This window comes from Pongo abelii, chromosome 6 (genome assembly GCF_028885655.2).
Source record: "Pongo abelii isolate AG06213 chromosome 6, NHGRI_mPonAbe1-v2.0_pri, whole genome shotgun sequence".
Taxonomy (NCBI): domain Eukaryota; kingdom Metazoa; phylum Chordata; class Mammalia; order Primates; family Hominidae; genus Pongo; species Pongo abelii.
The window spans coordinates 100,445,176-100,459,621 of record NC_071991.2 but is presented as its reverse complement, the minus strand read 5'-3'; the positions used below and the strand labels follow the sequence as shown (position 1 = coordinate 100,459,621).

Below are 14,446 nucleotides of genomic sequence, written 5' to 3'. Positions count from 1 at the left end.
TCAGATGGAAATGCAGAAATCACCCGTCTTCTGCTTCGCTCACCCTGGGAGCTGTATGTAGACCGGAGCTGTTCCTATTCGGCCGTCTTGGCTCCTCCCCCTCTATTTTGTTAATCTTTTTAGAAAACCAGCTCCTGGATTCACTGATTTTTTTTGAAGGGTTTTTCAGTTCTGCTCTGATCTTAGTTATTTCTTGTCTTTTAGCTTTTGAATTTGTTTGTTCTTGCTTTACTAGTTCTTTTAATTGTGTTAGGGTACTTATTCTAGATCTTTCCCGCTTTCTCCTGTGGGCATTTAGTGCTATGAATTTCCCTCTAAACATTGCTTTTACTGTGTCCCAGAGATTCTAGTATGTTGTGTCTTTGTTCTCATTGGTTTCAAAGAACTTATTTATTTGTGCCTTAATTTCGTTATTTACCCAGTAGTCATTCAGGAGCAGGTTTTTCAGTTTTCATGTAGTTGTGAGGTTTTGAGTGAGTTTCTTAATGCTGAGTTCTAATTTGATGGCACTGTGGTCTGAGAGACTGTTATGATTTCCTTTCTTTTCCATTTGCTGAGGAGTGTTTTACTTCTAATTATGTGGTCAATTTTAGAATAAGTGTGATGTGGTGCTGAGAAGAATGTATATTCTGTTGATTTGGGGTGGAGAGTTCTGTAGATGTCTATTAGGTCTGCTTGGTCCAGAACTGAGTTCAAGTCCTGAATATCCTTGTAAATTTTCTGCTTCGTTGATCTGTCTAATATTGACAGTGGGGTGTTAAAGTCTCCCACTATTATTGTGTGGGAGTCTAAGTCTCTTTGTAGGTCTCTAAGAACTTGCTTTATGAATCTGGGTGCTCCTGTTTTGGATGCATATATATTTAGGATAGTTAGCTCTTCTTGTTGCATTAATCCCTTTACTATTATGTAATGCCCTTCTTTGTCTTTTTTTATCTTTGTTGGTTTAAAGTCTGTTTTATCAGATACTAGGATAGCAACCCTTGCTTTTTTTTTGTTTGTTTCCATTTTCTTGGTAAATCTTTCTCCATCCATCCCTTTATTTTGAGCCTATGTGTCTTTGCACATGAGGTGGGTCTCCTGAATACAGCACATTGATGGGTTAGCCTTTAAAAATCTTGTTTGAAAAGTACTTAATGACATGGCAACTATTTATAACAAATATTAAATATAAGCAAATAGAAAACAGCTGTTTAGGGAAGCAGTTTTTTTAAACAACTTTATATTAATTAATTTTAAAAACTACAAGGGTATTTGATTTACTAAAATATGAATAGTGATTATCTCTCCTTAGTATGAATGAGTAATTTTATTTTCATATTAATACTTTTATGTATTTAAAATTTTTCATAATACAAGTTACCTTTATAATGGAAAAAAAGTTTTTTAATATTGTGTGCTATAGTAGAGGCTTGCTTTACAGCTTATTTGCTTCAAAGCAACACTTGTATGTACTTTGGCAGGATTTCTTTGCAGGAATACACCATTATTGTCCTAATTTGTTATGATTAATTAACTAGGTTAGAAATCATATCCCTTATTGGAGCTTTCATTGACTTCGTCACAGTCAAAAAAAAAAATAGAGTTTACAGTCTTCCCTTCTTTTCCTTTTAAGATCAAAAACAGCATTTGATCTTAAATCCTATAGAACGTGCTCCTTTAATTCCCTTTCAATTCTGTGCTGTATTCTGAAGTGACTAACCAGACATTATCATCATAATTCCTTATATTTTCCACAATATTTTCACAGAGTTGATCACATTTGATTTTCATCACAGCCCTGAAAATAAATAGCACAACATTTCTAGTCCTATCTCAGAAAATTAACACTCATATTAGATCAACATAAATCATTGAGCTGTGGTGCAAACCCACATCTTCTGATTCCAGATCTGCTGTTTGAGCCTTAAAATTCTTCAGTCCATTCAGTTTATTTTATACATTAAGAAAGTAAGACACACAGAAGTTAAGTGACACAGTATAAATCATGGAGGTAATGGATGCCCATCCTAGAGCAAAACTCCCCTTCTTCCATTGTGGAAACTAGTGCTCTTTCTTTGAGTCTACTTAAATGTGATACTTAAATACTTTGCATACATCTTTCAGCAAATTTACAGACTCTTTAATTCATATCCAGCATAAAACATTGTTTTTTACTAGGATTTTCTTTGGAATTGACATGCCATTTTTCCAGTTTTGTTCTTGCCTTGCCTAAGAATGCCTCTGAGACAAGTGACCATAGGCTTACTTAATTAAAAGGTGTTTAAAACAGCAGAACCTCCCAAATAATTTTAATATTTTAAAAGGTGGTATGGAAAGCATTTTTATTTTAACGTTTTAGAAGGCATTTCCAGAATACAGTTGGTTTAAGGATACTCTGGAAGATGTTAAATGATGAAACATATTGTGATAATAAAGCAAATACACCAGCTTATTTACTTTTACAGTTCTTGCTGTTAACTGATTTCCAAGATAAATCTTACTTATAACAATGTTTGTCTTGACTATTATTATCATCTAATCATCTTTTTCATGGTGTTTCTTATGCAGTAGCTTGCTGGTTACTTTTTAAAGCGTTTAACATTCTGTATCAAGTGTAACATACGTTAATCATTCACCCATTTCACAAACATTTACTGCATGGATGCTTTATGTCAATTATCAAGTAAAATATTAAAAAAGAAACAGACCAAAATCCCTGTGCCTAGGGTACACATAACATAACAAAGAAGACGTAATTCAAAAAGAATGTTTGCTGAGTTTATGTTATATGCCAACACGGCCAAGGTAAGAAATGTGAGCACCTAAAGTAGGCTTATAATTAACACCCCTTCAGATTCATAATCCGTAATGGTTTGTTGAATAATTATTAGAAGAGGCAGAGATAACATCATCTTTTTATTAAGAAAAAATTATGTATCCTGTTTGCTGTTGTTCATAATCAAGGATCCGTTAGTTGTGAACCAGGAAAAACCAGGAAAATTCCTGATAAAACCCAAATAAAGCCATTTTAAATTTAAACAATAAAAAGTCACTCACTCTTGGTAGACAGCACTCCTGCATTCAGTTTTAGAAATGTGGATGCTTTCACATGCTCACGCCAGGTCACTGTTAGCTGGGCTGCTCTGAGGATTTCACCTCTTACTGACGTAGGTGAGGGCTGCTGAAGAATTTTTTAATCTGCATTTCTCAATGGACTTAACTCATAAAGTTATTTTCTCCTGAAATAAATTACATATTCCTGGAAATTAAAGTTAATCCTAAATGTAAGTTGGGAACTTTTGACACATTTAACACCTTAATGGTGATCCTTCTTGATACATACATCAGTCCAATCAACGTCCCCTTACATTAAAACTTTGTGATAATCCTGAGAAATTTGTCATTTCTTCCTTTTACTAGACGAGCCATTCTTCTGCATATGGACAAAATAAAATGTGGTTTAATCTGCTTGTGGGTATCTTCCCTCCCCAGATTCACTTCCTTGGTGATTTACGAAGGATATATAACTCTGCCAATGATAAATGTCTCCTTCTCTTTGGTATTACATATCCTGCAACTACCAAGTGTTTTTCACCGAAATGATGACTCTTTATTTCAGTGCAAAATCATTTAGTGATGTTACTAAAAATACTTTAAGTAAAACAGTTCGCACTACATGTGGCTGAATGCATACAATACCGTGGATGAACAAATACTGTCGGAGGAACATAAAGCCGCCATCTCCATTTCAGGAGTTTGCTGAATCACTTTGGAAGAAAGCTAAGTTACTATTAACCATTCATTGATTTGCCATACTTAAAGGATTTCATCTGCATGTTCCTTCTCTTGCTAATAAAAAGTATACTTTGATCACAAATCAAGGTTAAACCATCTATTTGGTAACCTTTAAGGACACGTAGACTTTGTGATTACTGGATAATGAACATTAATACTGAAATTTGTTGTTTTCAGGAAGAAAAAGTATTTATACATTTGACAGAAAAAACATTCTCTGGCTTCGGAATAAAAGATGTAACTATAAAAACAATTAGGGCAGTAAAGATAGCAAAAGCATTGTGAAAACATACAGAATCCTTTGCTTATTTTGCAATGGTTTTGCCATAGTTGAAGTTGAGATTTAACAAAAATAATTACTCCTTGAAGCTATTCATGTCTCTTTTGTATGGGTTTTGAAGCTTATTTTGATAAACATCAATATATATCCCCAAATTAGAATGCACTGTAAGTTTTATGCTTTTAATCCCAGCACTCTGAGAAGGCAAGGTGGGAGGATTGTTTGAGCCCAGGAGTTAAGATTAACCTGGGTGACATGGTGAGACCTTCCTTGTCTTGAAAAGAAAGAAAGAAAGAGAAAAGAAAGTACTGTAATTTGCTGATACAAAGGGATAAGAATTTTAAAGGGTGAATTGATTCCTTTGAAGATCAAATTTACCGAACTCAGATAAACTCTTTTTCCCCCGTATTCCACATATTTAGTTACCTTTCCTGAAGGGTGGCTTGGCACAGGCATACTGAATTACACAAGACTAACTTCAAAATGCTGATTAATGAATGCTCTTCCAGCTGTAAAATGGACAAGTCAACTAACATACCAGACCTTATTGACAAAGCAGTAGATAGAAAAAGGAACCCACCCCTGGAGGTAAAGTGCATTGTCATAGGTTTAAAAATGAACCAGCTGGTGTGATTCTTTATGTTAATCTATGAGCAAATTGATTCATGAAATCAACAAATAGTAATATACTTGGGAATTTAGGCATTATAGCAACTATATTAAAATACTTTTGTATTCCTTCTTTGTAAACTGGATGGCAATACATGGTAAGCAAATTATGGAGTGAAAAATATAAATCAAATACAAATATAAGTCAAAAATAGAAATAGCTCTGATTCCTTCATATGTTCAAATCGTTATGACCAATGCCTTATGGGGGATAATTTCTTTTTAATTACTGATTCCTATTCCAGAAGTTTGAAATCTATTTAGGTTGAGAGACTATAAGTATTTAAGAGTGAATATTAATATCTTGAAGTAATAGTTATTATTTCAAGTTATCCCTATCCTCAGATAGGGAGCCTGTTGCCTAGAGTGATTAAAGAAGTTGTCCAAAGTCATGTAGCTCATAAGTGGCACCTAACTGTGTTCTGTCACTGGTATTTCTCCTTGCAGAGACTATACCTCAGCCCTGTGCCGCAGCACAATGCACGCTTAATTCTTAAATGCTTTGAGCATACAGTTACTCTGTTGTTTAGTTAGGTTGAAAATATCACAGGCTTTTTTTAAATCATGACAACAAATGCTTTTTCAAGCACTGAATATGATGATCATAATGAACTTTCTTCATTTTGGAGAATCTGTAGAGCTTTTAAAATGATAGGTAATAACAGTCCAAAGGGATTTTAAAATTACTTAGTTAATAGGGGCTCTTGTTGGCAAGTTTGCCTTAGAGATCTGTGCATCTCCCAAGAAGAAGATAAGTGCTTATTAGAAACGTGTTTAAGAAACTTGGTCTACTTTCCAAAACAGTAAACAATGAGCATATTTCCTGAACTCTTATGAAAAATTATTTCTAATTATGTAAAATTAAGTGCAAATAGTACCAGCATAGTTAATAACACCATCAATGCGATGGACCTTCCCCCTGAGAGAGAGCTGTAAATTGCATAAAATAACAATTCTGGAAATGAATCCGGCTTGTCACCATAACTCTGTATTCTTATTTTAAAACATATTGTGTGTTAAAATTGGAGGACTTGGTGGAATCTAAAAAAGTTGCTCTTATAGAAGTAGAGAGTAGAATGGGGGTTATCAGGGGCTGGGTGGTTTGGGGAGGTGGTTGGGGAGATGTTGGTCAAAGATACAAAATTTCTGTTAGACAGGAGGGATAAGTTCAAAATATCTATTGCACAACATGGTGACTATAGTATTGTACTCTTGAAAATGCTAAGAGAGTGGATGTGGATCTCACCACAAAAACGATGACTATAGGAGGTAATGCATATGTTAATTAGCTAGATTTAATACACAGCTTTACATACAATTTTATCTGTCAATGTAATTTTAAAAATTGGAGGACCGGACCTCTAGAGACTTAATTCTAAGTTACCATGCTTTTAGCAATTTTGGAATATATAATATATATTTATGTGGTAGAATATATATTTCCATAGAAGATTTGAAATAAATGCTGTGATTCTGTGGGTAAACCACCATGAATTATTTGACAGCTCTAAATATGTTCAAATAGGCTTGCCATATTGACATTAATCCCACCCTAAGGAGTGCAGTGCAGACGGTTCATGGGATAAAGCAAGAGAGCTTGTGTTATTGCTGGTCACTTGGGCTTCTGCTGTTTCTTTTCCCCAAGATAAGACGCCAATATGCAAACCTTTAAAAATACTAACCATGCGTCTTCTATAGGGTGGGATCGTTTTAGATTAAAATGTTATCTGAGAGTTCCAAGGGTTTGGAAAGAAAGTGATGCAAGTGATGTTTATCTGTCAGCACACATGTGTATTGGGTATCCACGTATGTTCCAGGGTTTGGGCAGCAGCATGGCTGAGAACGTCATCCAGTAATTTTATGGCTGTAGCATACAGGAAGATGCAAGGGGTCTTCATTGGAAGAAATATGACAAAGAGTCGAAAGGGGACTACAATAAACTGATAGAAGTCTAGGGGCTCCATCAATGTAGACTGGATAGAGAAAATGTGATACATATATACCATGGAATACTACGCAGCCATAAAAAAGAATGAGATCAGGTCCTTTGCAGGGATATGGATGGAGCTGGAGGCCATTATCCTTAGCAAACTAGCATAGGAACAGAAAACCAAATACCAAATGTTCTCACTGATAAGTGGGAGCTAAATGATAAGAACACATGGACACATAGAGAGGAACAACACACACTGGGGCCTATTGGAGGGTGGAGGGTGGGAGTAGGGAGAAGATCAGAAAAAATAACTAATGGGTACTATGCTTAATAGCTGGGTGATGAAGTAATCTGTACAACAAACCCCAATGACACGAGTTTACCTGTGTAACAAACCTGCACATGTACCCCTGAACTTAAAATAAATGTTAAAACATTTTTTGAAAAAAAGATTAATTGAAACCTATAAAATGGAAGAAAGTTTAAAATTGGACAAATACTATGTACTAGGTGAAGAATAAATATATGCCAATAAGGATTTAATGTATCTTGTCTTAGATTTTACATTAAATAACAAAAAGTTGAAAAGAAGTTGAGGGGCTCACAGAACACTGTGGGAGAAGGGGTTGAGAGAGAGAAATGGTATTTTCAAAGGCAAATTGCAAGGAGTTGCTGGCCAAGAGGCCAGAGTTCCAACAGAAATGACAAAAAGTTTGTCCAAAATGAGGTTAACTAAAATGGCTTTAGCCTGAAGGGTTGGAGTAGAGAACACAAGTCAGAGAAGACATTTCTTTAAAGATCAGGCCCTGGGCCGGTTGCGGTCACTCACACCTGTAATCCCAGCACTTTGGGAGGCTGAGGCAGGCAGATCACGAGGTCAAGAGATCGAGACCATCCTGGCCAACATGGTGAAACCCCGTTACTACTAAAAATACAAAAATTAGCTGGGCATGGTGGCGCACGCCTGTAGTCTCAGCTACTCAGGAGGCTGAGGCAGGAGAATCGCTTGAACCTGGGAGGTGGAGGTTGCAGCGAGCCAAGATCACGCCACTGCACTGCAGGTTGGTGACAGAGCAAGACTCCATCTCAACAGAAAGAAAGAAAGAAAAAAGAAAATCACACCCTGAAAGCAGGCTCTTCCTCTGAAAAGAGACTGAAAGCTACCATCGTATTTTTGAATCAGGTTAATGAAATATTGCTGTAATGCTTAAAAGCAAAGACTCTACACTCAAACTGCCTAGGTTTGAATCCCGGCTTTGCCACCAGTTGTGTGACATTTGTAAATCATGCAATAGCTCTGTGTCCGAGGAAAAATGGATAAGAGTATCTACTTTGTAGGGCTGTTAACAGGATTAACTGAGTTAATTTATGTAAAGCCCTACAACAGTGCCTAGGGGGTAAATTTCAATTCATAATAGTTGTTAGAATAACAGTAAGTATATATACCAGCCACTATTATTATTACTACTTCTACTTTTCCCAAGCAGGGGACTTCAGATAATGGCATTGAGTGCATGGTGTGCTGTGCTTCTCAAGCTGGCTTTTAATTACTGAGTCCTTTCTTTAAACAAAATTAAATAATTAGGACATATAAAGCCTAGACGGTTTGGTTGAATTGGCTGGTGCCTGGAACATTGGCTGTTGCCCCTCCTTCTCTTGACTCTCATGGAGACGCCTAGGGCATCACTGTGGAACACATTTGGAAAACTGCTGATGCAAGGGAAAGAATCCAAGGCCTCGAATCTAAGACCTGAAATCAGATCTTATCTAAAATTAATGGGCTGTGCAACCTTCAGTAGGTTAATATCCTCCCTGGCCTCACGTTCCTGATCCGTATACTGTAAGAATTAGACCAGTTTAGTGGTTTTCAAACTCTGCTCCCTTAAACCCTAAGAGTTCCAGAGAAGCACAATAGCAAGATTTGGGAAATAGGTAGTGCGGAGCCCCATAATTTTGAAAAGCTAGGGTTCCTCTGTTTTATTCATTGGAATTCCACATTTGTTTGAAGCATGAGTACCACTGCTAAAGACATTCTGAGCAGATGATCTTAAAGGTTCGTCCAGGTTCAATTACTCTGTCATTATTCTTTAGAAATTTATGAGATTTATTGAACCAAAGTAGCAGAAGTAAGAATATTAATGAAGGCAACAAATAATAAATCTGAGGAAACTGAGTAATGGGGAAAACAGTGTGGACTCCTCACAAGATTCTGTAAAGTGACTAGGAGATGTTGGTATATCTGATATTTAGAGAAAAGGTGAAACCTCTGTTACCTGAATCTTATTTTGATAATTTGGCTGATCGTGTTCATGGGAGCATAGGCTGGCACAATGACAAGTAGGCTTGTGGACCAATAAGAAATATTATCATAGGAATATTATATACTTACAACCAGAAGACAACAAAAACGAACAGTTATTTAAACACTGCTTGTCGTAGGACTTTTCTTGGTGGTTAGTGATTTCAGAAAATGTGTCCCTTCCAAAGCAAATGTCACGTTAAAATTCTACATTGGTGATCACTGTGTTGCTATTAGAAGTGTATGTGAACTCAGACACTCTTGGATTGGTTGGTTTGAACAGTGTATTTAAGTAAAAAAGTTATGGTGTTCCCTCTGGTCATAAAATCTGTACTGATTAGAGAGCCTCTAGGCCATGTTTATGGCTTGGATTGGCCCTATGTTTAGTTCTCCACATTTTCAGCTTTCTGAAAGCAAAGAAAAACCTATAAACATATGTGAATATATAAAAAGAATAGCATCTGTTTATGTGTTAATTTTGATAATGATTAATATGCAACAACAAGGGCTGACGCCCCTTATAGGCTTCACATATGGTGTGAGTTGAAGGCCACCCAGTGATTTTTCTTTCCAATTATATCTCCCTTCCACCATTCAAAACTCTCACTATTGTGCCATTGTGTGTGTGTGTGTGTGTGTGTGTGTGTGAGAAGGTATAACACTTTCACTGCTGAAATATGTTAGCTTGAAGTGATATCACCCATTAACACTTCAACATGGATTAATTTATCAGATTACTTTCAGAGAGTTGGGTCCGCGGGTACTGACACTAGGGTCTACTTACAATTCAATCAGGATGGAATTCAGAAAGGTCTGCAGAAGGGAGGGGAAAGGTGCATCCACACATGGGCCAGAGCAAGGAATGTTGGGAGCCAGGAAGCCCTCCTGGGCCCAGCAAACAACAAGATGTTGAGCGAAGGAAGGGCACACATATCAAGGGGGAATACATAGGCTAAACTTTGCCCTGTCGTGAGCTAGTACAGTGCCTTGTACATAATCCATCTTCAGCAGATGATAGTTAAATCGAATTATTTTTGCCCTAGGATGGTTTTGGCTAAAACTAAAGTTAAGATTTCATGCTAATTTTTTTGTTATTAAAAAAGGTTTTGTGTATGGCTTATTTTCTAAAATCAAGTTTCTTAGAGACAAGATTTTCTGTTTTAATTTTGCTTAAATAATACATTTTGTGCCAGAAAGATTCTTTTTGAGGGAAAACCCTTCATATGTAAAGCATAATTATTCCTTTAATAAGACTTTTTTTATTATAGCCATTGAATAACACATCTGCTGCAAGGATGTTATTTTTTTTTCATCAGTCCTTGTGCACAGCTCTGATTAGAAGAAGTAAAAGATACACATCTCTTTCAAATAGTGAATCTCCTTCATGTGATTTTATTTTGTTATGACAGATTTTATTATGAAAGCTTTGAATAGCCCTCTTTTTAAGAAAATACTTTTTAAAAATGTAATTCTCTGTCTCAACTCTATATGTTACGGTGACTATTGATTTCAGAAAAAAAGTACCTTAAGAGCATCTTTCTCCAGTACTAATATCAATATTGCTCCACAAAACATTTTATATCAAAGTCTTCTGAAGAAGAAATTTTAATAAGCCTCCTCTCCATACTTTTTATTCTATAGGCTTTACGCACATCTGCTATTTTCAGAACAAGCTCACAACTGTTACAGTGTCTTTATATAGTAAAACCAGAAGACAGTCCTCAACCCAGGTGTCTTGGTTTAAGCTTTCACTCCATGTTATTTATATCACTGTTCTGATGTACTCATTAAAAATATCATATCCACACAATAAAGTTTAAGAATAAGCTTTTTAAAAAGTTTTAAAAATGCATTTTCACCAAACATATTACAAGAGTTGAATTAACCTTTTCCTATTTGTTTCCAGGGCTACAGCAACACACCGGGGCCAGGTTATTTTCAAAGATGCTTTAGCCCAGCAGTTGTGTGAACAAGGAGGTAAGCGTCACATTTGATTTGTTTGTGTTATGTCCAAACTATTCATGGCAGGTCCTGTGTTCTATGTACCAAGTAAGCATTTCATTATGATTACTTAATCATAAGCTTTAAAAATTTAAGTATTGACCCTTCGTATCACTAATAGTTATTTAGTAATTACTAACAAAGATCTATAGACTTCTGAAGATACTAAGTGTGAGCAAAAGAAAATTTATTTTCGTAATTTTTTTCTAATGAATTACCTTTAGTTATTCTGGAAGTACAAATCTTAGTAGTAATTTTTAAATTCTACAAACCGTGTCTGCTTAATTTACCACTTAAATGTCCTGTCAGCTTTGTTGAAAATGTTTCTGATTATTGCTTTTAACATTTGATCATATTATACATGATTATGTGTACAGTATCTATGAGCCTGTTTCAACTGTGTGCACTATTAATTTCGGACTTGTGTGTCTAGACATTGTATCAATTTAGATTAAATTTTACATAATGTCAGATATGTGTGACCGGGATGCATGCACGTGCCCACACAAACACAGCACAATGAAAAAGTTAAAACCAGGATCCACGCTCTGATGCTCATTTTTTCCCCCTATCCCTTGAGTTTCCACACTACTTTGTGTTTCCATTATAGCATTTACCACTTCATAGAGAATTTTTCTCTGAAAAGGGGTGGATGTTGCCTTAGAGAGACTGAGCTTCTCAAGTATGGGGACTATGCCTTAAGGGACTTTGGTTCCCCAGATGCTGACATAGAGTTTACCATGTAAGTCATTCTAAAAATCTTGATAGATTGAATACAAGTTTGTCTTAGCCATACATATATTCCTTGATTTCAGCATCTTGATAATGAAAACACTTGATGTCAGTCTTTGTAAATGTCATGCCATTTTCATTGTTTATTTTAAGTATAGTATTAATTTTTGTTTAGAATGACATTTGGGGGGGAATTTGTTAACTTTTAGAATTATATTATTGAATTTAAAGGAAATTTCTATTAATTATCTCTCTGCTAAAGAATATCTGATGGGCTTTCGAGAGAAATGAGGAAAAATTATATCGGTTTTTGAGATACCTAAGAAAATACCATTTATTATTAGTTATATATATCACAATATGGCTTTATCTAAGTAACATGATGGTTAATGATTATTAATGGCAAAATCCTGATTATTTACACACATAGTTCTTGACTTATAAAACTTCATTCTAGTTATAGTTTCAGACATATTATCAGTGTTCCTGGGTTTAACAGATTTTTATCCTGTGACTTTTGAGAATACAGATATTAAAATGTGCCTTTGTAGGTAGACTCAAGAATTTGATCATAATACAAATCTTCTTCCAGACTATGAAATTGCTCACATTACTGAAATATAGAACACCACATAGCAGTGAACATTAATATCCTGGAAAATTTATAGTGTCAGAAAAAGAAATGTCTAATTTTATTAACATTTACCATTGTCTAAAAACTAATTTCTTTTAAGCCTTAAATTTTTTAGTCTTTTCTATTATAAATGAATTATTGGGGTTGGTTTCATTTAAAATGAAAAGAAAAAGCCAAGAAAAACCAATGGGAAAGAATTCCCAACCAGTGAGGAAAAGAAAAATGCGTTCTATAGTAGTATTACACATGAGCATGATTTACACGATGGTAGATGTGGATATTATTAAAAATGCTGTACAGCCCAGGACCAGAAGAAAAACACTGAGCTTTTCAATAGCATCTGACTCATCGAAATTATATCAATCTATCCAAGATAAAGTGAAAAATAATGCTAAGAAGAGTGCAAGAGTGATGGCTTTCTACTGTCAGGAAATAATAAGGAAAACAATTTGTGCTATAAACTATATATTTATTCTGGCCTTATCTATTTTTAATTAAAACAGTAATTGTCTCCTCAAATAAAATAACATTTTATCATGTAATCATTATTTATGTATTGGGTAAGGAATATCTAATATATTTATTAGAGGAAAAACAATTGCAGTCACCATATACCACAGCACAGTGCCTTTCCATTTTAACACGCTCAGTATGTTTGTTGATTTTAATCAAATTAAACAATTCAAGCAAAGCAAACTTTTTTCTGTGGATCCTGAGGATATCTGTTATTACAAGACTGTATTGCTTGCTAAACATATTGAAAAAGTAAAAGGATTAGCAAATGTACTCATTATGTCTTAGAGGGTCTGTAATTTTAATCCCTTTTCTTATAAAACATTCATTGAAAGTATTTTTTTTTTTTTTGGAGACAAAGTCTCGCTCTGTCACCCAGGTTGAAGTGCAGTGATGTAATCTCGGCTAACCACAACCTCCACCTCCTGGGTTCAAGTGATTCTCCTGCCTCAGCCTCCTGAGTAGCTGGGATTACAGGTGTGTGCCACTGCACCCGGCTAATTTTTTATATTTTTAGTAGAGACGAGGTTTCACCATGTTGGCCAGGCTAGTCTTGAACTCCTGACCTCAGGTAATCAGCCCGCCTCAACCTCCCAAAGTGCTAGGATTACAGGCATGAGCCACCGCACCCGACCGAAAGTCATTATTCTGCAAAACTTTATACAGCACCTGCAAGACCTCTGTCCTAGCTCACAGTGCTAAATAAGGATATGAAAGTGAAAAGGACCCATTTCTTGTTCATGAGGAACTCACAGGCTAAGATACAAATGACAGATCTACGGATCACAGAGGTAGCTAAGTTTGCCTGGAGGTGTTAGGAAAGGCATCCCAGGAAGCTAGACCTGAATGGCTAGTGAGGTTTAAGAAAAAAGGAGAGGAGGCCACGCGCAGTGGGTCATGCCTGTAATCACAGCACTTTGGGAGGCTGAGGCAAGCAGATCACTTGAGGTCAGAAGTTTGAGACCAGCCTGGCCAACATGGTGAAACCCTGTCTCTACCAAAAATACAAAAATTAGCCAGGCGTGGTGGTGTGGGCTTGTAATCCCAGCTACTCAGGAGGCTGAGGCAGGAGAATGGCTTGAACCTGGGAGGCGGAGGTTGCAGTGAGCCGAAATTGCACCACTGAATTCTAGCCTGAGCGACAGTGAGACTCTGTCTCAAAAAAAAAGAAAAGAAAGAAAAAAAAGAAAAGAGGAGAGGAGAACCATCTATCTCCTCCTTCCCATTCTCACTGACCCACCTCACATCAGGGCCCAGCAGTGCGTCCTTTGGGAACGGCTGAATATCCTCCTTCAGGATTTTTCTGCTCCTATTTTCATGGTGCCTTTACAGAGCTGCTATAATGAGCTTTCTAAAACGGAAATATGCTTCTTTCATTTGCCTGCTTAAAACCCTTCACTATCTCAATTGGAAGCAATAGTTTATCTTCAGAGTGAAATTCCTACTGCTTATCAACGTGCAAGGAAAATCCCTTACAATGTGGCTTCAGTTTTCCTCTCCTACCTCATTTCTTGTCATCCTCTCATTTTTACCTTGAAACTCCCTGAGTGCACCTCGCTCTATCATCCTGGTGCTATCTGCACCCTATACTCTCCAAGTTTTCTTTGCCTG

The 14,446-nt window shown here is 36.1% G+C and overlaps 1 protein-coding gene across 1 annotated transcript in view; it reads left to right on the top strand.

Moving 5' to 3' along the window:
* Nucleotides 1-14,446, top strand: part of RELN (reelin) — a 521,559-nt gene that overhangs the window by 208,863 nt on the left and 298,250 nt on the right. Inside the window, exon 4 of the mRNA XM_024250358.2 lies at nucleotides 10,862-10,932. Within this exon, the coding sequence (XP_024106126.2) occupies nucleotides 10,862-10,932 (71 nt within the window). The remainder of the gene's footprint in view (nucleotides 1-10,861; nucleotides 10,933-14,446) is intronic.